At 45.4% G+C, this 23,826-nt stretch overlaps 1 protein-coding gene across 5 annotated transcripts in view; it reads left to right on the plus strand.

Annotated features, from left to right (window-relative positions):
* polk (polymerase (DNA directed) kappa) overlaps positions 1 to 23,826 on the plus strand; it is a 117,107-nt gene that overhangs the window by 70,382 nt on the left and 22,899 nt on the right. For 4 of the 5 annotated variants that reach the window (XR_015078717.1, XM_085990572.1, XM_085990595.1 and 1 more), the window contains 4 exons: positions 3,715 to 3,865; positions 6,194 to 6,454; positions 11,235 to 11,359; positions 21,058 to 21,224. Coding sequence is in view for 4 of the 5 variants with exons in the window: in XM_085990572.1 (XP_085846698.1) it covers positions 3,715 to 3,865; positions 6,194 to 6,454; positions 11,235 to 11,359; positions 21,058 to 21,224 (704 nt within the window). In the remaining variant the exon portion in view is untranslated. The remainder of the gene's footprint in view (positions 1 to 3,714; positions 3,866 to 6,193; positions 6,455 to 11,234; positions 11,360 to 21,057; positions 21,225 to 23,826) is intronic. The other variant, XM_085990582.1, reaches the window with a different exon arrangement.

Genomic DNA, 23,826 nt, shown 5'->3' on the forward strand with positions numbered 1-23,826 from the left:
GGGGGGGGGGGGGGGGGCGGCGGCGGTAAGTTATGTCTCAACATTCACTGGAACTCAGTAAGACACTTCTCAAGGTGCGTGTTGTTAGTTGGTATGCTTGCAGTAGGTTGAGTGTGAGGGGTGGCTACTGAGATGGGGAAGTGATAATATAGATAGAGAGGGTTAGGTGGAGGTGCAAGGCAAGTTGGTGTGAGGAAGGATGTGCAGGAGTAGGGTAGGGAAGGCAGAGTGATGGGGATGTGATGAGTGGCACAGCAGGGTGAGTTTAAGTGTGGCTTTGCAGTAACGTTTCGTGATCTACTGAGATCATTGAAAGGTTGGCGCCACTGCAGCCAGGGACCCCTGACGACATCCCTGCTTTTGCCCTCCTGTGCATTGTGCAACCAGGCTGCGTTGGTGTCCTGGGGTGGTCTCTTCCGCCCTTGGAAGGGAAGAGAACCTTCCTGCGTGCTGTGACTCCCTCCATAAGCATATGTAGGGAGTCGTGCGAGAGTCTCGGTGCAGCAATCCACCTTTGTGCAGTGTTTGTCTGTGTTTGCAGCACCTCAATGCTGTCGAACACTGACAGAGCAACTGTCAAACTCAATGTGGCCGTGGTCCCTTTAAGGAAACCGGCTGATGACGCGTCATCAAATGACGTCATCAGACCCGCTTCCTGTTAATTGGCCGATAAGCCTGCAGGGCGGGCTTAACAAGGCCAATCAAGGGAAAATCCCTTTGACAGAGCGGCTGCAGCTGGGAGTGGGACCGGAACCCGGAAACCAGCTCTCCCGACACCGCTGAGAAAATCCAGCCCAAAAATTCAGATAGTAGTCAGATACTATCTTAAATACACAAAAATGTCGTGCAAAATAGTAAAATCTTCCGTTACTAAATGAATAAAATGATTGATCGATCAATTATATGTTGTACTGAAAGTCTACGTGGCTGCTTGGCAGAGCGGCTCGAGTCTGCGGGGCCTCTGACGCGAGAGTTGTTCTCTTTTTAGTGTGTTTAGTATGGGAGCCTGAGGCTTCGCAAGGCCTGAACTACAGTCGCGTTACCTGTAGTCCTTGTACTCTGGGATCCACTCCCGTGTCTAAGACAGGGATGAGAACTTCCCTGCTGTCGTACTCTGGATACCGGGAGAGGAAAGACGCAGAGCTGGTCCCTTTATTTGTTAAAAGAGTCATCGAGATGAGCAGGCATGACGTGACTCTTAAATGGATAGGGCATATTTGAGTACACAGTGCATTCTGGGTATGGACATCCGTCATTGGAGCCCAGAATTGCAGAACGGATCCTCTTAAGATCGGGCCGGGGGGAATCACTTTTGCGAATTGATAAATTGAATTAAGTATTACTATGTATTCCCTGGCTGCAGTTCGGGTCTGTACCTGACCCATGAGAAGTGAAAGCGGATAGACTAATGTGCAACTCGAGCTCCGGTTCACACTTTATTTCTATCCCGTCTAGCGGGCCGGATAGAACAAGTCGGTGGGCCGGATACGGGCCGTATTTTGCTCACCACTGGACTAACCTATGCCATATGGCTAAAGTACACTCGGACCACTTTTCATAGTGCTGAAAATACTTGGCAACACTACCAGAGAAATAAAATTTGGGCCAAAACTCTTTACAATTCATGGTATAGAAGCAAATCTGGAGTATACACCCACCATTTCTCGGTGGAAGAGAAGGGAGGAGTCAAAATCACAGGTTCATGAATCATTTATGAATTATTGGTGCATTGCACAAAATGTATTAAATAGTGCAGATTGGTTCACAGAGCGTGGTATGCGGGGAATATTGAGCATTATTTTAAGACTCAGATTAGGCTTGGAATGTGTGATATGATTGTTTCAATAGTAGTGCAAAAACATATTGTTTGTGCTGATTTATCTGACCATAAAAAGGTGGCATGTCTCATAAATGTATAATGCAAACATGTAATCACAAATAAGAATTAAAAAAATATCTAGTTTGAGATGATTGCAGAAAGCACGGTACTAGCAAAACAAGTCGCAACATGGCTGGGCAAATGTGATTATCATTGTGAATGGCCCATTAACTGTTCCTATGTAATCCTGTAATGGAGAGAGTGAGGAACTGGCAGAAATACACTAAATAAGTACTTTGCCTCAGTCTTCACAGAGGAGGTGGATTTTGAACAATAGCCAGAGGCTATTATTTAAAGAAAGATGATACTAAAGAAGTTACAGTACTCAAAGTTAAGGTGGACAACTAACTGGGCCCTGATGGTTTGTATACAGGAATCCTAATGAAGGCTACGGAAGAAATAATGGAGGTTCTGATAATTTTCCAAAAATATGTGGAAAGGATAATTGTGCCAAAGGTAGCAAAAAAAAGAGACAAAATAGGCTAGGAAATTATAGGTCAGTAATACTTACTTCAGGTGAAGCACTTGTGGAGGAAGAGGACACTTGGGGAAAAATTCAGTTGTTTGCGCTTCCCGTTAGCGCCTTAAGAGGGTGCTAATGGGGCGCAAAGCAACTAGCGCCCAGCGCGGCGATGTTTGCGCCGCTCGAGAAATTAACTAGACATTTTGCGGCGGTGCTAAACACTACCGCCATGATCTCCTGCGCCGGCAGATCGTGACGTCAGAGTGCGCAATGCCCCGGTCGCGCCCCAGACCGGATATTGAGTGATGCCCCTGCCTTACCATCTGCTGCTAGCAACGACAGGTTGAGGGGAGTGTTTTGCAGTCAGGAAGGGACTGGGGGAGCGCTATTTAAAGGCGACCGCTTCCTGCCTTTTTTTGTTGGTGACATTTTTGCACCACGCATTCTGAGAGAGAGAGAGAGACTTCTGGAGAGATTCAACACTGTGTGAAAGAGTTTTGCATACTGAGCAGCACTTTGCAGGTTCATTTTGATTTGCCCTTCCTTGTATCTATTTAGAAGAGACTGTGGGGGCTGCACTCTGAGCTCTTTCCCTGGGTCTCTCCATTGTTCTTTCCTGCAGATTTGATGTACAGGTCTCTCCAGGCCTAGATTCAAGACTGCAATGAGCAGGATGTGGATGGAGTGCAAAATCAACCCTCCCCTTTAAGATAAAAACAGAAAAATGCTGGAGAAACTCAGCAGGTCAGGCAGCATCTGTGAAGAGAGAAACAGAGTTAACGTTTCAGGTCGATGACCTTTTGTCAGACCTCCCCTTTAAGAACTGGCCGGAGCCAGTGTGTCTGTGCTCCATTGCTGACTGACATCACATGAGCTTCGCCAGCGTTCTGAGGTCGCGCCTCGCTCCTTGGCCTTTGCGCCTTAAGACAAGTGTGAAGCGTCTGATTTAGCGCTCCAATCACCTCCAGGGGCGATAAAAGCCAAGTTTGCCGTTGGAGGCGATAATTAGCGCCAGGCGCTAAACTTTGTGCACGGCCGCTAATGGCACCCCAAACGGGGCGATACAGAATATTTCCCCCTTAGTCATTAAATTGAAACTGTCTGCTACCAGGCAGGACATCGATTCTTAGTTTTCTTTTAAATAATATATGTAAGGAAATTCTTTTGTAGTGAAAATATTCCCCAGGCTATCATTTTCTTTTAATTGGTAACTAACTGCTGTTTGCCTAATGGAATGTGGAGTATAAAGCTTCAGTTGCATTTTGATGGAAGAATATGATATATTATTATGTGCTGTAACTGTGATGCAGTTTAGTTGCTAATCAATGCCTTTACAAGCTTTAAAATATTTTAAAAATGTTTTTTGTTAAAGGTACAAGAGATACTAGTAGACTATGACCCTAATTTTCTATCAGTGAGTCTCGATGAAGCCTACCTGGATATAACAGAGCATTTAGAACAAAGACAGAACTGGCCTGAACACAAAAGGACGTACTACTGTCATAGAGAAGGTGATACAAAAGGTCATCATTTTACTTCCTCATTTAATGGTCATATAACTGAGGTATCGCAGACCAAGACTTTTTCGTATAGATTGATTTCGTCCAATAAATGAGTATAGTGCAGGACCTCTGCCCAATTTGTGCATTATGGCCTGGATTTTCCGGGGCCTATGACCGCATACGCCGCAGTAAGTGCGCCGCAAGTGCCGAGTTTCCGTGTGTGAGGCGCATGCGCGAAAACCTGGAACTTGCGATCTGTCAAGTTACAGCTTGACAGATCCACTGCATCCCCGGGAAATGGACATTCACTGGCGGATAGTTGACTGCCCAGTGAATGCCCGTGAAACTCTTATGCCTGGTAAAAGCAGGCGTAAGGCCTTTTACCAGCGTAAGAGTTTAAATAAATATTAAAATAATTTTTAAAAAATTATTTAAATATAAATTAGTTTAGGTTATTTTTAGCCCCTTTAAAACTTTTACATTTATTTTTCAAAAAATTAAGTTTTTTTAAATGTTTAATTAAATTATATTTTAATTAATTTTGAACATGTAATGATTTATTTTTATTTAACTGGTGTGTAATTGTGTTTTTTAGGGGATTCCTATTCATGCTTATGGGGATCCCACTTTTTGATTGGTTAGGCTGGCCCACGTGATGCCAGGGCGCTTGCGAACCGCGTGCGCCCTGGGACACGGTGGCCTTTACGCAGGCGTACGCGTAGAGGCACAGGAGCACAAGTGTCCGAACCTCCAGGACCATCAGGTAGGTGTGGAGTTTACTTGTAGTTTGGAGGCATTCGCCCGCGCGACTCCTCCAATCGCAAATTCAGGCCTGATGTGTTTTTCCAGGGCAGGCAGGAAGCACCCATCTGAAATAGGCGAGCTTCATTAAAATGGGCCAGGATTTTCATTAAAATATCAGAGTATCCTGCACACAATTTTCCGAGGTCACAAATAGGTTCAGCTTTTTCACCATCCCTAAATCATCCTTACTGTGCTGTACTGGAATCTTTGATTAATGCTGCCACCCCTCTTTTCAACTGCCTTGTCTCTCCTGAGTACTTGTAAGCAGGAATGTTTAGTTCCCAATTCAGCCCTAGCCTAAGTCATATTTACTTAAATATCCTACCCCTCCATAGTGATTTGTGCCTCTAGCTCACCTGTTTTATTCAAATGAATTCATTGTGTGAAATGCATTTGAATATGATAAGGAGTTATATAAATGCAAGTAATCCTGTGTGTATGTGTATATAAACTGTAAATGCTAGAAATATATAAAAATAAAAAATCCTGGAAATATACAGCTGCTCCAACAGAGTCGGCACCTGAAATATTAACCTAAATATTTGACCGACAAATATACTGTTTATTTTCAGCATTTTCTGTTTTAAATAAGCAATAACAGAAAAAATAACACTGCTTCCTACTTTTCCCTTAGAAATGCAGTTTCATAACAGAAGTTTGAGTATAGCTATTGTTTAAAGAAAAAATAATAGTAACAATAGTGCATAATTTCATATCTATTTTGGCCAAGATCCTAGTAGTTCTTTCATTTAAACTTATGTTTGTATTAAATAAAACAACTTAAAGCTGCATCATTGCCCTTTCCTGAAAAACAAATTTAAAGAAAGAAAGACTTGCATTTATATAGCGCCTTTCACGACCACCGGACGTCTCAAAGCGCTTTACAGGCAATGAAGTACTTTTGAAGTGAAGTCACTGTTGTAATGTGGGAAACGCGGCAGCCAATTTGCGCACAGCAAGCTCCCACAAACAGCAATGTGATGATGACCAGATAATCTGTTTGTGTTGTGTTGATTGAGGGATAAATATTGGCCAGGACACCGGGGATAACTCCCCTACTCTTCTTCAAAATAGTGCCATGGGATCTTTCACGTCCACCTGAGAGAGCAAACGGGGCCTCGGTTTACCGTCTCATCTGAAAGACAGCACTTCCGACAGTGCAGCACTCCCTCAGCACAGCACTGGAGTGTCAGCCTAGCTTTATGTGTTCAAGTCCCACAACCTTCTGACTCAGAGGCGAGTGTGCTACCCACTGTGCCACAGCTGACGCAACTCCAGCTACATTAAATCCAGTTGTAAAGTATTACATCTACCAACCAGTGACTGTGATATATTTGGACTGATTTACTGAGTGATGGATATAAAGGTTTAATATAGAGTAAAAGAAGAAATTATCAGATTAAATTATAGAAATTCAAAGAAAGCAATGCACTTGTATTTGTAATGCAGATTTTCAGTGTAAGAAAATGGGACTCTGTAATTTTAAGCTACATTCCAAAATCTATATATTTTTATGCTGACAATTTTATTGAAATATTGATGCAGTAAAAGAAAACGTGGATGATTTACAGCCATCCTGTGAAGATTTGGAAGGCATTTCACCAATACTTTTTGAAGACAGCCCTCCTGTGTTACAGCAGGGGTCAGTCCATTGTGAAATACAACAGACAGATCCTTATCTGCAGAGCAGTGAAAAAGAATCACATCAGCAGAGAGAACCAATTGTGTTTGGTGTTACAGCAGAGGAGGCTGTTAGAGAAATGCGTTTCAGGGTTGAACAGAAGACAAAATTAACAGCAAGTGCAGGTAATACGTTGCGTTTATAGTTTCTTTCACTTAACCTTTTTTTTCTGTCTCCATTTTGGACATGGAAGTAACTTTATAACATTGCCACAAATAATAGAACAGCAGGTCAGTCAGCATCTGAACATTTGTCAAGATAAAAGATGTTGCAGGTGCAGGTCCGTGCAACCCTTTGTCAGAACTAAAAGCTGAAGGATTGCAAAAAAAATACATGGGGTGGGGTGGGTGGGAGGAAATAACAAAGTTATTTTTGTTAAGTCCTAACAAAAGAGGAAATTAATGGTTTGGATGGCCTGTAAACAAAGGGAACTGTTCGATGATATAACAAATAATTTAAATAGGAAGTTATTAAACTACAAAAGAACATGCAAATAGCTAAGATGATGAAAATGGTTTGGAATAGGTCAAAACAAGGAAAATGGTGTAAATAAGGGAGAAATGGGCGGGGTGGTGGCGGGGATAAGTACCTAGAGATGAGGGAGGTCTGAAAAGAAAATCGAAAATGTCGGAAGCACATAATTCAAAAAAATTGAAAAACACAGGTCAACATTCTCGGCACAGACCCCCATAATGCCAGAACTGTGTCCTGATGAAGGGGCTTGCACCCAAAATGTCAATGCTCCCCCCCCCCCGCCCCCAGATACTAAGAGAGCCACCAGACATCCCCAATACTCCCTGCTGGACAGAATAAGAGGGGTTATAGCATAGAAACATAGAAGATAAGAGCAGGAGTAGGCCATTTGGCCCCTCGAGCCTGTTCCGCCATTTAATGAGATCATGGCTGATCATCCAAATTCAGTGCCCTGTTCCTGCCTTCTCCCCATATCCCTTGATCCCTTTAGCCTAAAGAAATATATCTAACTCCTTCTTGAATATATTTAATGAATTGGCCTCAACTGCGTTCTGTGGTAGAGAATTCCACAGGTTCACCACTCTCTGGGTGAAGAAATTCCCCCTCATCTCAGTCCTAAATGGCTTACCCCTTATCCTTAGACTGTGACCCCAGGTTCTGGACTCCCCGGCCATCGGGAACATCCTTCCTGCATCTAGTCTGTCTGGTCCTGTTAGAATTTTATAAGTTTCAATGAGATCCCCTCTCATTCTTCTAAACTCTAGCGAATATAAGCCTAATCGACTCAATCTCTCTTCATACGTCATTCCTGCCATCCCAGGTATCAGTCTGATGAATCTTCGCTGAAGTTAGAAACTTCTAAAGTCAATGTTAAGGCTTCAGCATGTCCAGGAGAAAGAGGAAATGCTGTTATGAAGCTTATGAACATATGAATAATGATGGACAGGTAAAGACCCTTTGGTCCACCCAGCCTGTCCCACACAAACAATATATACACACAAACAATATATACACACAAACAATATATACACACAAACAATATACAGGTAGACTATCCTTTATCCGAAAACCTCGGGACCAGCCGTGTTTCGGTTTTCGGAAAATTTCGGATTTCGGAAGGTGGGTCGGCGGGGGTCGGGGTTGGCGGGGGTCGGCGGGGGTCGGGGTCGGCGGGGGTCCGCAGTCGTGGCTTGTCCGTCGCTGCTAGCCTGGAATGCAATGAAGTTCCGCATTTCCACCAACAGGTCGTCGTGCTCGGTCGGAACAGGGGCCGGCACCGCCGCGGGCTCAGAGCTCTCGTTGCTTTCGAGCCTTTGGAAGAGAGTCAGGTGGTTCGGCGGGGGGTCGTGCGCACGACTTACGCTGACCCTCTGCTCAGCGTAAGTCGGCGGGGGTCGGGGTTGGCAGGGGTCCGCGGGGGGATCGGGGTTGGCGGGGGTCCGCGGGGGGGTCGGAGGGGGTCGGGGTCGGGGGGGGGTCCGCGGGGGGTCGTGCGCACGACTTACGCTGACCCTCTGCTCAGCGTAAGTCGTGCGCCACTCTGGTCATGTCGTGCGCACGACTTACGCTGACCGAAAAAACCTTTGGTTTTTAGAGGGTTTCGGTTTTCGGAAGTTCGGATAAAGGGTAGTCTACCTGTATACACACAAATAATATATACACACAAACAATATATACACACAAACAATATATACACACAAACAATATATACACTCTCCACCTCGCCCAAAACCATGTGCTATCTTGGGAGAGGCAAAAAAAACAGATTAAAACCCAGGCCAATTTGGGGGAAAAAATCTGGGAAATTCTCTGACCCATCTAGGTGATCAAAGCTAGTCCAGAAGATCGCTCTGGCCCTGATAATTCTATGTAATATCTACCTTTTGTACAAGATGATCTCTGCACCAGCCAGAAACAAATCCAGCTCTCGTTTGAAGGAATTCAGCGAATCACTGTCCACTGCACGAGCCAAAGCCTGTCCACTATTCTCTGGGAAAAGAACTACCTCCTGACATCTAACCTAGATCTAGCCTTGTACAACTTAAAATTGTGATTGCTGGTCCACCCTAATCTATTTAATTAGAACAAACTGTCAACTGGAACACAATCTATTCCCTTCATCATCTTAAAAACCTCGATCAGATTGCTCCTAAGTCTACACTTCTCTGAAGAGTAGAGTCCCAACTCTTTTAGCCTATATTGTTAACTAAGATGCTTTATACTGGGAAATAGTCTTGTGGCCCTCCTCTGCACCCTTTCCAAAGCCTCAGTATCACTCACCAAGTGATGTCTGACCAAGGTCTTGTACAAGGACAAAATAGTATGCCTTGTCTTATAATCAGTGCACCCCAACACATTATTCGCACTAGCTCTCGCTTGGTTGGAACAGTGTCAGATAAGATAAGAAATAAGAGCAGGAGTAGGCCATTTGGCCGTTCAAGCTTGCTCTGCCATTCAATAAGATCATGGCTGATCTTCTACCTCATCTCCACTTTCCTGCACTATCCCCATATCCCTTGATTCCCTTAATATTCAAAAATCTATTGATCTCTATCTTGAATATGCTCAACGACTGAGCCTCCACAGCCCTCTGGGGGGAATTCCAAAGATGGTTCACCCTCTGAGTGAAGAAATTTCTCCTCATCTAAGTCCTAAATGGCCGACCCCTTATTCGAGACTGTGACCCCTGGTTTAAAGAACATTAGTGACCATTTAGGTTTTACAACAATCCAGCAGCTTTCATGGTTTTTTTTGTGCTAACCCACAAATTACCAAATGTATTGAGTTCAGTTCCATAACCTGTTATGGTGGGATTTGAACGCATTACCTCAGGGTTGCTAGTCCAGTATCACAACCATTAGACTACTCTAAATATGTAGCATGCCAAAGATGGAGATGTCCGAGTGGGAATGGGAGGGGCAGATAAAATGGCGAGCCGCTGAGCGGTCAGGATCACACTTACAGACAGAATGGACATGTTCAGAAAAGATATCACCCAATCTGGATTTGGCCATCCCATTGTAGAGGAGATCACTATATCAGCAGCAAATCATATTGTTTGGCTTAAAAATTTCTCCAAAGACTCCGTTTTTCAGCCAATCAAACAATCCTGATTGAAGTTGGACATGTGATCCTGTTATTCTTGGGCACATTTTGCAGATTTAAAACCAAGAGGATGGGCTTCACCCTGAGTAATCCTGTTTGTGATGTTCACAGGATTGAGAATGTTTGCTCATGAGTATTCTAAGTGGAAGTGATTTTCAACTCTCTGTGCAGAATACACAAGCTCAGACCTAGGGCAAATCTGATTCTTGTATGTTTTAAGGAGCGTCTTAAAGGAGCAAAGAGAGATAGCGAGGCGGAGAGGTTTAGGGAGGGATTCCCAGAGCTTAAGGCCTTGGCAGCTGAAGGCACGGCCGCCAATGGTGGAGTGATTAAAATCGGGGATGCGCAAGAGGTCAGAATTGGAGGAGCACAGATATCTCAGAGGGTTGTAAGGCTGGAGGAAATTATGGAGATCGGGAAGGGCGAGGCCATGGAGGAACTTGAAAACAAGGATGAGAATTTTTAAGTTGAGGCATTGCCGGACCGGCAGCGAGCACAAGGGTGATGGGTGAATGGGCATAGTGCGATTTAGTACACGGGCAGCAGAGTTTTGGATGACCTCAAGTTTACGGAGGGTAGAACGTGGGAGGCCAGCCGGCCAGGAGTGCATTGGAATAGTCAAGTCTAGGGGTAACAAAGGCATGGGTGAGGGTTTCAGCAGCAGATGAGCTGAGGCAGGGGCAGAGTTGGGCGATGTTAGGTAGGTGGAAATAGGCGGTCTTAGGGATGGTGCAGATTTGTGGTTGGAAGCCCATTTCGGGGTCAACTATGACACCAAGGTTACGAATAGTCTGGTTCAGCCTCAGACATTTGCCAGGGAGAGGGATGGAGTCAGTGGCCAGGGAACGGAGTTTGTGGCGGGGACCGAAAACAATGGCTTCGGTCTTCCCAATATTTAGTTGGAGAAAAGTTCTGTTTTACAGCACTGGATGTCGGACAAACAGTCTGACAATTTAAAGAGGGGGCGAGAGAGGTGGGAATTAATGCTATATTTTGTTTAAAATGGCTTCAAAAATGGAGCAAAATTCACAATACAGTATTTAAACTTCAAATATAAATGCAAGATTTGCAATCCATCTAAAATGTGCATGCGTCACATCAATTAGGTCTCAGTAAGTGTGATGACATATTAGAGATTACGGCCCTCTCTTTTCCCCTCTTAGTTGAGGAAGAAACAGAACACAACAGATACAAATGGTTATTTTCTGGGTTCTCAGAAGTACACGACTTCAAATATGCTAGTATGGGAAGATCAACTACTTAAGAGCATCTTAGTGCAAATAGTAGTGCTGATTTAATCTTTATTGCTTTACTTGATATTTCCAGGAATTGCACCAAACATGATGTTGTCCAAGGTTTGCAGTGAAATGAACAAACCAAATGGCCAGTATCGAATTCCAGCAGACAGTGATGCTGTGATGGACTTTGTAAAGAATTTGCCTATTAGAAAGGTAATCTGATGTGTACATTTTACTTATTTTATTGTCCTTTACATAACACAATCCAAGTTGCCAGTTGGAAAGGGGAGAGAAATCTCAGGGACACTGCCTCTTTAAGACATTTCTGTCATTATTATACACATTAATGTGACCCTCAAGCTTTATTTTTAATTTTACAGTGTCTGCACCAATTCTGTGGAATTCATTTTTTAATCATTTTTGTTTTTAAAAGTTTGAAATTTCACAACAGATTTTTTTGTATTTGAAATAAAAAGTTGCATTTATATAGGGTCTTCTCTAAGAAATATCTCAGTGATTCACATACAATAAATTTCTTTCAAGTGCAGTAACTGTTGTTAATGCATAAAATCAACAGCACTCACTAACAAAAGTCTGTCCGGGGTGAGAAGCTTTAGTTATGAAGAGGGACGAGAGAAACTGGGCTCTTTCCATTTTTCCATTTGAACAAAGAAGGTTAAGAGGAGATCTGATAGATATGTTCAAAACTATGAAGTGTTTTGATGAGGTAAATAGGGACAAACTATTTCCATTGTTTGGTGAGTCATTAACTAGAGGACATAAATTTAAGATCAACAAAAGGAGAGGTTAAAAGAACTATTCATAATAGCTTTTAAAGGGGAAGTTGATACATTTTTGAAAAATAAAAGGTTGAAAAGAAATGAAAGAACTTGCATTCATATGGTACCTTTCACATTCGTAGGATGTCCTATAGTTCTTCACAACCTATGCATTACCTTTGGTGTAGTTGTTGGGAACACTACCAGAAAAGGTTCTATCAATTAATCCATTTTATGTTAAAGACTTCATTTTGTAACAAACAGCTTTTTCAGAATATGCGGACAACAGCATTTTGGAAAACATCCATGTGGTAAACCACTGTATTGTATATTGCCACCTCTGGGTGGCGCTGTGTATGGAGGCATGCCTCAGCTGACTCCACCCACCACTGTGTGGGTTTCGTTCAGACTTGTTCAGTCACTCACGAAGAAGCATGGTCTCTTCTTAGCTAATAAAAGCCTTATTCATCTCTTCTTTCGACTCATCATCTCTTCTTCGACTCATCACCTTTTATGAAGTAATTGATAAGCGTATCAATTTTATTAGCTAAAAGTTAAATGGCGACACCTGAGGAGCAACAACAGCAACGGATACAGCAGACATTGCTGAGAGCCCTCAGACCACCACGCCTGGACCTCGACCCTCAAGATGTGGGTGCATCAGCCAAGTTTGAACACTGGCTGAGCTGCTTTGAATCCTTCCTCGCAATCTCACAGGTTACAGAGGAGGATCACAAACTGAAAATTTTGACCGCCCAGGTGAGCCATCAAGTATATATGCTAATCCGGGACTCTAATACGTACGTGGCGGCCCTCGAGCTACTAAAAGGGCAATATACGCGCCCAGTGAACACAATTTACGCCCGACACCTCTTGGGATCCCGCAGGCAGCAACCGGGAGAATCGGTAGGGGCATTTGCACGGGCGCTACTGGCACTCTGCAGAGACTGCGATTGTAAAGCGGTAACGGCTGTGGAGCACGCGCAGGGACTCGCCTGTGATGCCTTCGTCAGGGGCCTCCAGTCAGACCACACCCGGCAGAGACTGCTAGAAAGCAAGGAACCCGACCTGAAGACGGCCATTGCCCTTGCGCTCTCGTTAGAGGAGGCCCACCGAAACCTCGAGGCATACCCCCGTAACGGCGCCGAGACATGGCAATCGAAACCGTGGGACACGGGACCGCCGCCCCCGGCACCAACCGCTGCAGCGACCCAACCGAGACAGCAGCCTCCGGTAAGAACTGCTTCGATGCCCAGTAACCAGGCCCAAAAATGCTATTTCTGTGGCCAGTTAAAACATCCCAGAGCGCACTGCCCAGCTAAGACAGCTACCTGCTCGGGCTGCGGGAAGAAAGGCCATTACGCTAACGCCTGCAAGGGGAAGCCAGCCAGCAGCGCAGCGTGCGGGCCGTGGGAGCAGCCATCTTATCCGCCATTTTGTGTACCCCCGGCCGCATGGCATCCGCCGCCATCGTATCCAACGCACTCAACCGCCATTTCGTCACCGGAACCGACCACCGTCTCGGCGGATGACTATAGTGACTCACTAAGCCACATACTGGCCTCCGTGACGCTGGATCAAGCCCTCCCTCACCATCTATCCAGCTCCATGATGGATATCGCGGTAAACGGCCGCGCCACCAGTTGCCTGATCGACAGCAGGAGCACAGAGAGTTTCGTCCACCCCGACACGGTACGTAGCCACTCCCTCACGATTCTGCCAACGCACCATCGCATTTCTATGGCGTCCAAGTCCCAGTCAATGGACATCAGCGGCTACTGTGTGGTGACCCTGTCAGTAGGGGGCACTGAATATCAAAAATTTAAACTGCTAGTCCTGCCCCGTCTTTGCGCTGCCGTCCTGCTAGGGTTGGATTTTCAGTGCCACCTTAAGAGTGTCACACTAGCATACGGTGGACCCCTCCCCCCACTCACAGTCTGCAACCAACAACTTTTAAATCGCCCGCTGCAAACCACCTGCAGCCTTTCCACATTAAAAGTCCCCCCCCCCTCCCCTGTTCGCTAACCTCACCCGCGACTGTAAACCCATCGCTACCAAAAGCAGGCGGTACAGTGCCGGGGACAGAGCTTTTATCAGCTCTGAGGTGGAGCGGCTCTTGAAGGAGGGCATTATCGAAGGTAGCACTAGCCCCTGGCGAGCCCAGGTTGTAGTCGTTAAAACCACTGCAAAACGCCGCATGGTAATCGACTACAGCCAAACCATAAACCGGTACACCCAGCTGGACGCGTACCCCCTCCCTCGCATATCTGATATGGTCAATCAGATTGCGCAATACAAAGTATTCTCCACCATCGACCTTAAGTCAGCGTACCACCAGCTGCCCATCCGCCATGAGGACCGCCAGTATACTGCCTTCGAGGCAAACGGCCGCCTCTACCACTTCCTTAGGGTCCCCTTCGGCGTCACCAACGGGGTTTCGGTCTTCCAAAGGGAGATGGACCGAATGGTTGACCAGAACGCGCTGCGGGCAACCTTCCCCTATTTGGATAACGTCACCATCTGCGGCCACGACCAGCAGGACCACGACGTTAATCTAGCAAATTTCCTCCGTACGGCCCAACGGCTGAACCTAACGTACAATAAGGAAAAATGTATGTTTCACACCAAGCGCCTGGCCATCCTCGGCTGCGTGGTGGAGAACGGAGTCATCGGGCCCGACCCCGACAGAATGCGCCCCCTAATGGAGCTACCCCTTCCCCACTGCCAAAAAGCACTGAAGAGATGCCTGGGGTTTTTCTCCTACTACGCCCAGTGGGTGCCCCTCTATGCAGACAAAGCCAGGCCCCTCATCAAAGCCACCTCCTTCCCCCTGACACCAGAGGCGTGTGCAGCCTTCACTCTTATCAAGAACGATATCGCGAAGGCCGCAATGCACGCGGTGGATGAGTCCATCCCCTTCCAAGTGGAGAGCGATGCCTCCGACTTCGCCCTAGCCGCGACCCTTAACCAGGCGGGCAGACCCGTGGCCTTTTTCTCAAGGACCCTCCAGGGCCCCGAGACGAGACACTCCTCCGTCGAAAAGGAGGCCCAGGCTATTGTAGAAGCGGTGCGTCACTGGAGGCATTACCTGGCCGGGAAACGATTTACCCTGCTCACTGACCAGCGTTCAGTAGCTTTTATGTTTAATAATAAGCAGAGGGGTAAAATCAAGAACGACAAGATCTTGAGGTGGAGAATCGAACTCTCCACCTACAATTATGATATCTTGTATCGGCCAGGGAAACTCAATGAGCCCCCAGATGCCCTATCACGTGGTACATGCGCCAACGCGCAGAGTGATAGGCTGCAGTCCCTCCACAATGACCTCTGCCACCCGGGGGTCACCAGGTTTTTCCATTTTATCAAATCCCGTAACCTGCCCTACTCCATCGAGGAGGTCAGGACCATGACCAAGAGCTGCCAAATCTGCGCCGAGTGCAAACCGCACTTCTATAGGCCGGACAGAGCAAGCCTGATCAAGGCCACCCGCCCCTTCGAACGCCTGAGCGTCGATTTTAAAGGGCCCCTCCCCTCCGCTGACCGCAATGTGTACTTCCTCAACATAGTTGATGAGTACTCCCGTTTCCCCTTTGCCATCCCTTGCCCAGACATGACCAGTACCACGGTCATCAAGTGTCTGAATGACATCTTCGCTCTGTTCGGGTTCCCCAGCTATATACATAGCGACAGGGGCTCATCGTTCATGAGCGACGAACTTCGGCAGTACCTGCTAACAAGAGGTATCGCCACGAGCAGGACCACCAGTTACAACCCCCGGGGGAACGGCCAGGTGGAAAGGGAGAACGCGACGGTTTGGAAGGCAGTCCTCTTAGCACTAAAATCTAAGGGCCTTCCGACCTCCCGCTGGCAGGAGGTCCTCCCTGCAGCGCTCCACTCCATTCGGTCACTGCTTTGTACTGCCACTAATGCGACCCCTCATGAGAAAATGTTCGTTTTCCCCCAGAAGTCTACATCGGGAACCTCGCTACCGGCATGGTTGACTTCTCCTGGGCCCGTCCTACTGCGGAGGCACGTGAGGACGCATAAAACGGACCCCCTGGTCGAGCGGGTGCACCTCCTACACGCCAACCCCCAGTATGCCTGGGTGACATACCCAGACGGGCGGGAGGACACGGTCTCCATACGAGATCTCGCACCCTCGGGTACCCCTGAATTACCACCGTTATCCCCCTTACCACCGTTATCCCCCTTACCACTGTTATCCCCCACCACCCCTCCCAACCCAACCCTTGCAGACGGCATGCCAAAGCCCCAGGAATCTTCGCCAACCACCCAGACACCAGACCCGACGTCGGATGCTGTAACACCACCGCCGCCACCACGACGATCAGGACGTCAGACAAGGCCTCCTGATAGACTTAACTTGTAGTACCCTTCACCCCGCCGGACTTCACATTAAACAAGGGGTGAATGTGGTAAACCACTGTATTGTATATTGCCACCTCTGGGTGGCGCTGTGTATGGAGGCATGCCTCAGCTGACTCCACCCACCACTGTGTGGGTTTCGTTCAGACTTGTTCAGTCACTCACGAAGAAGCATGGTCTCTTCTTAGCTAATAAAAGCCTTATTCATCTCTTCTTTCGACTCATCATCTCTTCTTCGACTCATCACCTTTTATGAAGTAATTGATAAGCGTATCAATCCACAAATCAGCTCAGACATTTAAGGCCTCTTCATGGCCAGTAGAAGAGTCATAAATATTATTGTTTTGTTCTTTGCGTAATTCTGACCTTCTGGTAAATATATCTATCCAGTTTTTCTATACATATAAGGAGGCACACAACTTATGTGCTGAGACTAATATGGAACTTTCATCCATTCTTTGGAATGGGGAGTTGATGTAAATTAGTGTGAACCAAGGGTAAAGGTCATGGAAGAGGTATATAATAACTGAGAACGAAGGGATAAAAGCGAGACTAATATAACGTAAGGTTTCGAAAACCCAGGGCTGTTTATCCTTCTATTGAGATCAGCAACTGTAACGTGAGGTCTCCCACATCTTTCATATAATCTAGTGTATTGTCTATGGGTGTCATTTCCTCTAATCAATCTATAAGTAAAAGACTCTGGGCTGGATTTTATCAATGGGGACGTGATGGAGGTGGGACTCCCACTTTTTGGGTTGTAGTCCTGCCTCCATCGATTTGTGGCCAACCCGTGCGATTTTCCCAGCGGGCTCAGCAGGCCAATTAAGGGACACCCGGTTACAGGTGACGTCAGGGATTGACATTTCATCTGTCAAGAGCTTTTGACAGATGGAATATCAGCATTTGACAGCTCTGTGAAGCTGTCAAACACTGAAAATCTGACTTCTAACTTGAGTCTTTCTCCACAGACTCAGTTAGAAATCTCTCCAGAACAGAAAGCAGAATGCTGCAACTTTTGACAGCTCGCGGCCATTCTGCTTTCTGTGCTGGTGAGATGGGGGCTCCCGAGACCTGAAGGAAGGAAGCCTGCATTAATAAGTAAAGGTAAGTAAAACTTATTTAAACACTTTACACACACCAAACACACTTACCTCTGCACTCATGCACCCATCACTCACCTGAACACCGGACATCTCGAACCCTCCAAGCCCTTCAGCCCGACGGTCCGCCTCGCTAACTTGGCATGGTTTGAAGCCGTCCGGCAGCCCACACATCAGGGCTAAAAATAGGGATTAGGCCAAAAACTGCCTGTTAACTACCTGTTAACAGGCAGTTAATTGGCACTAATCCCCTTCCCGCCTCGGGGAGGCGGCTCCCAGCACAGGTCGGGTACCCGCCTCCTGGGAAACGGGCATGGAGGCGGGAAGGGTTCATGCCCCCTGATTCTGCAATTTTCCCCCCACTCCCACCTCCAAACCCGCCTCCACGGGGCTTGGAAATTCGAGCCCTCTGTTTCTATAACTCTTATTCACGGAGATAACAGCTTACGTGGATAGACTGGAAAAGCTGGGGTTGTTCTCCCTAGAGCAGAGATGGCTGAGAGGAGATTTGATAGAGGTGTTCAAAATCATGAGGGGTCTAGACAAGGTAAATCGAGAGAAACTGTTCCCATTGATGGAAGGGTCGAGAACCAGAGGACACAGATTTAAGGTGATTGGCAGAAGAACCAAAGGCGACATGAGGAAAAACTTTTTTACGTTGTGAGTGGTTAGGATCTTTTTTTTTATATTAGCAAGTCCAGCATTTATTGTCCATCCCTAATTGCCCTTGAGAAGGTGGTGGTGAGCCGCCGCCTTGAACAGCTGCAGTCCGTGTAGTGAAGGTACTTCCACAGTGCTGTTATGGAGGGCGTTCCAGGATTTTGACCCAGCGACGATGAAGGATCGACAATATACTTCCAAGTCAGGGTGGTGTGTGGCTTGGAGGGGAACTTGGAGGTGGTGGTGTTCCCATGCGCCTGCTGCCCTTGTCCTTCTAGGTGGAAGAGGTCGCGGGTTTGGGAGGTGCTGCCGAAGAAGCCTTGGCGAGTTGCTGCAGTGCATCTTGTAGATGGTACACACTGCAGCCACGGTACACCGGTGGTGGAGGGAGTGAATGTTTAAGGTGGTTTGATCTGGAATGCACTGCCTGAAAGGAGGTGGAGGCAGATTCAATCGTGGCTTTCAAAAGGGAATTAGATAAGTACCTGAAGGAAAAAAAATTGCAGGGCTACGGGGAAAGGATGGGGGATTGGGAATAGCTGAAGTGCTCTTGCAGAGAGCCAGCATGGGCTCGATTGGCCAAATGGCCTCCTTTTGTGCTGTAACCATTCTATGATTTAGTGATTCAAGCTTGACTCTCTAGCAGCATATTGATCAACAACACAACTTACATTTACATAGCACATACATTTAATGTTGTAAAACATCCCAAGGTGCTTCAACAGTAGTCACTGTTGTTATGTAGGCAAATGCAGCAGCCAGTTCTCAAACAAAAAGGCCCCACAAACTGCAAATGAGATTAATGACCAGTTAGTTTGTTTTGCTTGTGAAGGATGAACACCAGGCAAAGTCCCTGCACTGCTTCCTGGAATCTTTTATGTTCACTTGGTTTAACATTTCATCTGAAAGATGGTATGGGGAGAGGAAAGGAGCTAAATGGATAGCTCCTTCAATAAAATGGCACAGGTGTGATTGACCTCCTTTGGAGGTGTAAAGTTCACAGAATAATGGACAGTCACGGGATTTTATCTGGAAAATCCCAAGAGACCAATCTGTTATACATCTATCTGTTTTACATCTATCTGTTTGATATATAAACACGGAATTTGACTTAACTCAGTTATATATCAGTGATCCTGATGTTATGCCCTGCATAATATCTATTATTATAAAACAGTGTTTCTTCTGACTCACAATGTCACAGGAAATCTGCTACTTATATTACAAAAATGCTCACTTCCTGTACATCACACTTCTCCGTCAACACTCTGTGTGCCTCACTTTAAAGAAGACCTTAAAGATAAAAGAACTTTTCAAGAGCGCAAAATAACGGAGCAAGAATGTCTGCAGTCTCTTAATTAACATCTTTGTGAACTTACCCAATGTTTATTTAACAGTATCAGCCTCTTGACCTCTGTATGAACCCTGTTTATTTAAAAGCAATTGCACTTTCTAGCCTTTAAGGACACACACCTACATATTTTGTATGGTATATAAGAACATAAGAATTAGGAGCAGGAGTAGACCATACGGCCCTATTGTTCCTGATCTTCTAAAATAGTGCATCCCCTGACTTATTATGAGCAATGCCATGAAAGATTTGCTAGTATTATATAAGAGTGGCATGTCTGTGCACAGAGATGCCATACTATAGAATTTGTACAGATGCAAAACAATCTCTATGCAATTGACGTTGTGTGCGAGGAAACCTGAAAAAGATGAGCAAATTCAAGTTTTCTAAGTTCCCTAAAATAGTAATTAAACTGACCTGAAGCTCCATTTATGTAACAACTAGAGTTTGTGGCATTACAAGGACACTACAATTGCCCATGGATTAATGAAAGGAAAAAGTGTTAGCTTTCCTGATTGCCATTCTGCTGGATAGTGTGCATATGTGGCCATTGGGTGACGACAGGATTGTGCTGGGCTGCAATGCCCCCTACAGTTAAATAACTGCCAGCATTCATCGTCTGGGCTGACACATGAAGAGTGGCCACCCTAACGATATTATTTTTTAAGAGGAAAAAGGTATAGCCTGAAATATGGCAGAAAAGGGAAGAGGAGCAAACAAAATTGTTACTGTAGGTTATATATTATACAGAAAAAGCAATGTCTCTCATTGAGTTTAAGGTAGTGTTCTGCTGTTGATGACTGTTAAGTCTTATTATTGAAGTTCAGGATCATTAGAACTAGATTGATTAGCTGGCTGTATCTCAGTATTTATCATGCAGTTTCTTATAATAGACAATAGTGATATCTTTAATGATAATGGTTTAGTTAATAATATCTTTTAACTCAGAATTTAGCAACATTACGAGGGGTTGGGTGGAAATGAATTAATTTTTAAAAACCTGTAAAGTGTGTCCACTAAGCCACAATCAGGGATTGTATTGTAATTACATCTTCCACCCTCCATAAACTTGAGCTCATCCAAAACCCTGCTTCCTGTATCCTAACTCGTACCAAGTTCTATTCACCCATCATTCCTGTGCTCGCTGACCTACATTGGCTGCCGGTCCGGCAATACCTCGATTTAAAATTCTCATCCTTGTTTTCAAATCCCTCCTTGGTCTCGTCCCTTCCTATCTCTCTATCCTCCTCCAGCCCTCCAACCCTCCAAGATCTCTGTGCTGCTCCAATTCTGGCCTCTTGGCATCCCCGATTTTAATCACTCCACCATTGGCGGCCGTGCTTTCAGCTGCCGAGGCCCTAAGCTCTGGAATTCCCTCCCTAAACTGCTCCGCCTCTCTACCTCTCTGTCCTCCTTTAAGACGCTCCCTAAAATCTACCTTTTTGACCAAGCTTTTGGTCATCTGTCCTAACATCTCCTTATGTGGCTCATTGTCAAATTTTGTTTGATAACGCTCCTGTGAAGTGCCTTGGGATGTTTTACCATATTAAAGGTGCTATATAAGTGCAAGTTGTTGTTGTGATATTCGATACATATGAATAAACTTGTTTTGCTTGGTACTTTTATCTGTAGGTACCTGGTATAGGAAAGGTGACAGAAAAATTGCTGAATGCATTAGAAATTACTACATGCACTGAACTGTACCAGCAGGGGGCCCTGCTTTCCCACCTCTTCTCTGAGAGCTCCTGGTATCATTTTTTACGTATCTCACTTGGCCTGAGTGAGACACACCTTGAAAGGTAAATATATTACTTTAAACCTTGCTTTCTAAAAGTTTATTGTGCATTTATGGCAAAAGCAAGATATTATGTACACCTTAAACTGCACAGACCTTTTGAGGAATGAATACATAAAAGAGCTAGCCCCAGTAACTATAAAACAGAGGCACTGTGTTTAAATTTTTTGAACATATCTACATGCTAAGTTATGATTTTTTACAATCTCTGGTTTCCTCTAAAAACAAGTTGCATTTATATTTAATGTGCTATACCCCATAATGTTTCACTGAAGTAAAATTGGACACTGAATACTAATAGGAGATGGATTAGGGGATGTGACTGAAGATATGATTGAAAAGGTAGGTTTTGAAGGGGTTTTTGAAACTCTGGAGAGATGTAGCAAGGCCGAGGGGTTTAGGGATAGAGTTCCAGCGAGTAGGGCCAACATGACTGCAGGCTCTACCACCGAAGGTGAGGGGGATACAAAGGAGACCAAAGATGAGAAAGTGTGGGTTGACATGTAGAACTTGAGATTGTAGCGGTAGAATGGGGCAAGACTGGAGGGATTTGAAGACTAGGTCAAGGATTTTGAATTCACTGTGTTGAGGGATGGGAATCCTTAGTGAGGATAAGGGTGACAGGCGAATGGGATTTTGTGCTGGATAGGATTAGGTGGTGGGGTTTTGGATAAATTGTGGTGTATATAGCGTGCATCTTGATGAGGCCGTTAAGTCCAATGGAGACATCGAGCTTAGAGATGACATTCATGGATAAGGGTTACAGCGATGTTTAGGTGAGGTAAGAGTGGAGGCATGTGATGTTGCACAAATCGAGGGAGGTGGTCTTGGTGATGCAGAGGAGATGTTAGAGGAGGACTGAATATAATGCTGAGGATGCTCACCTTCACACAGAATGTTCCTGATGACCATGCTCACCTTCACACAATGTTACTGATGACCATGCTCACCTTCACACAGAATGTTACTGATGACCATGCTCACCTTCACACAGAATGTTACTGATGACCATGCTCACCTTCACACAGAATGTTCCTGATGACCATGCTCACCTTCACACAGAATGTTACTGATGACCATGCTCACCTTCACACAGAATGTTCCTGATGACCATGCTCACCTTCACGCAGAATGTTCCTGATGACCATGCTCACCTTCACACAGAATGTTATGATGACCATGCTCACCTTCACACAGAATGTTACTGATGACCATGCTCACCTTCACACAGAATGTTACTGATGACCATGCTCACCTTCACACAGAATGTTCCTGATGACCATGCTCACCTTCACACAGAATGTTACTGATGACCATGCTCACCTTCACACAGAATGTTACTGATGACCATGCTCACCTTCACACAGAATGTTACTGATGACCATGCTCACCTTCACACAGAATGTTACTGATGACCATGCTCACCTTCACACAGAATGTTACTGATGACCATGCCCACCTTCACACAGAATGTTATGATGACCATGCTCACCTTCACACAGAATGTTACTGATGACCATGCTCACCTTCACACAGAATGTTATGATGACCATGCTCACCTTCACACAGAATGTTACTGATGACCATGCTCACCTTCACACAGAATGTTATGATGACCATGCTCACCTTCACACAGAATGTCACTGATGACCATGCTCACCTTCACACAGAATGTTATGATGACCATGCTCACCTTCACACAGAATGTTACTGATGACCATGCTCACCTTCACACAGAATGTTACTGATGACCATGCTCACCTTCACACAGAATGTTACTGATGACCATGCTCACCTTCACACAGAATGTTACTGATGACCATGCTCACCTTCACACAGAATGTTACTGATGACCATGCTCACCTTCACACAGAATGTTACTGATGACCATGCTCACCTTCACAGAATGTTCCTGATGACCATGCTCACCTTCACACAGAATGTTCCTGATGACCATGCTCACCTTCACACAGAATGTTCCTGATGACCATGCTCACCTTCACACAGAATGTTACTGATGACCATGCTCACCTTCACACAGAATGTTACTGATGACCATGCTCACCTTCACACAGAATGTTATGATGACCATGCTCACCTTCACACAGAATGTTACTGATGACCATGCTCACCTTCACACACAATGTTACTGATGACCATGCTCACCTTCACACAGAATGTTACTGATGACCATGCTCACCTTCACACAGAATGTTCCTGATGACCATGCTCACCTTCACACAGAATGTTACTGATGACCAGGATTGGATTGATGTTATGTTCTTAGCGGAAAGTGGACAGAATAGATTTAAACTGCAAATGAAGGAAGTTGAATGCAACAAATTCAAGGATCTTAGAGAAAGGGGGTTAATGGGATGATAGGAGAGATTGAAGATGGGTTTTGCTTTTATTTTGAATCTTGTTTAAATTGTATGTGCAAATTGTGTTTTTACTTCTCTGCCATAATTTAACGGAAAAAAAGAAAATCCTGTTTTTCTCCAAATGCTGCATCCTGGACTTTGACCAAGAGGACTGATGAGCAGGTTACTGTGCCTTTGTGGCCATCTAGTGGGAGAAGGAGGTTTGGTAGTTGTAGAAATTGCGAT

This window comes from Somniosus microcephalus, chromosome 1, assembly GCF_052327205.1.
Source record: "Somniosus microcephalus isolate GS21.2 chromosome 1, FLI_Smic_1.0, whole genome shotgun sequence".
Classification (NCBI taxonomy): Eukaryota; Metazoa; Chordata; class Chondrichthyes; order Squaliformes; family Somniosidae; genus Somniosus; species Somniosus microcephalus.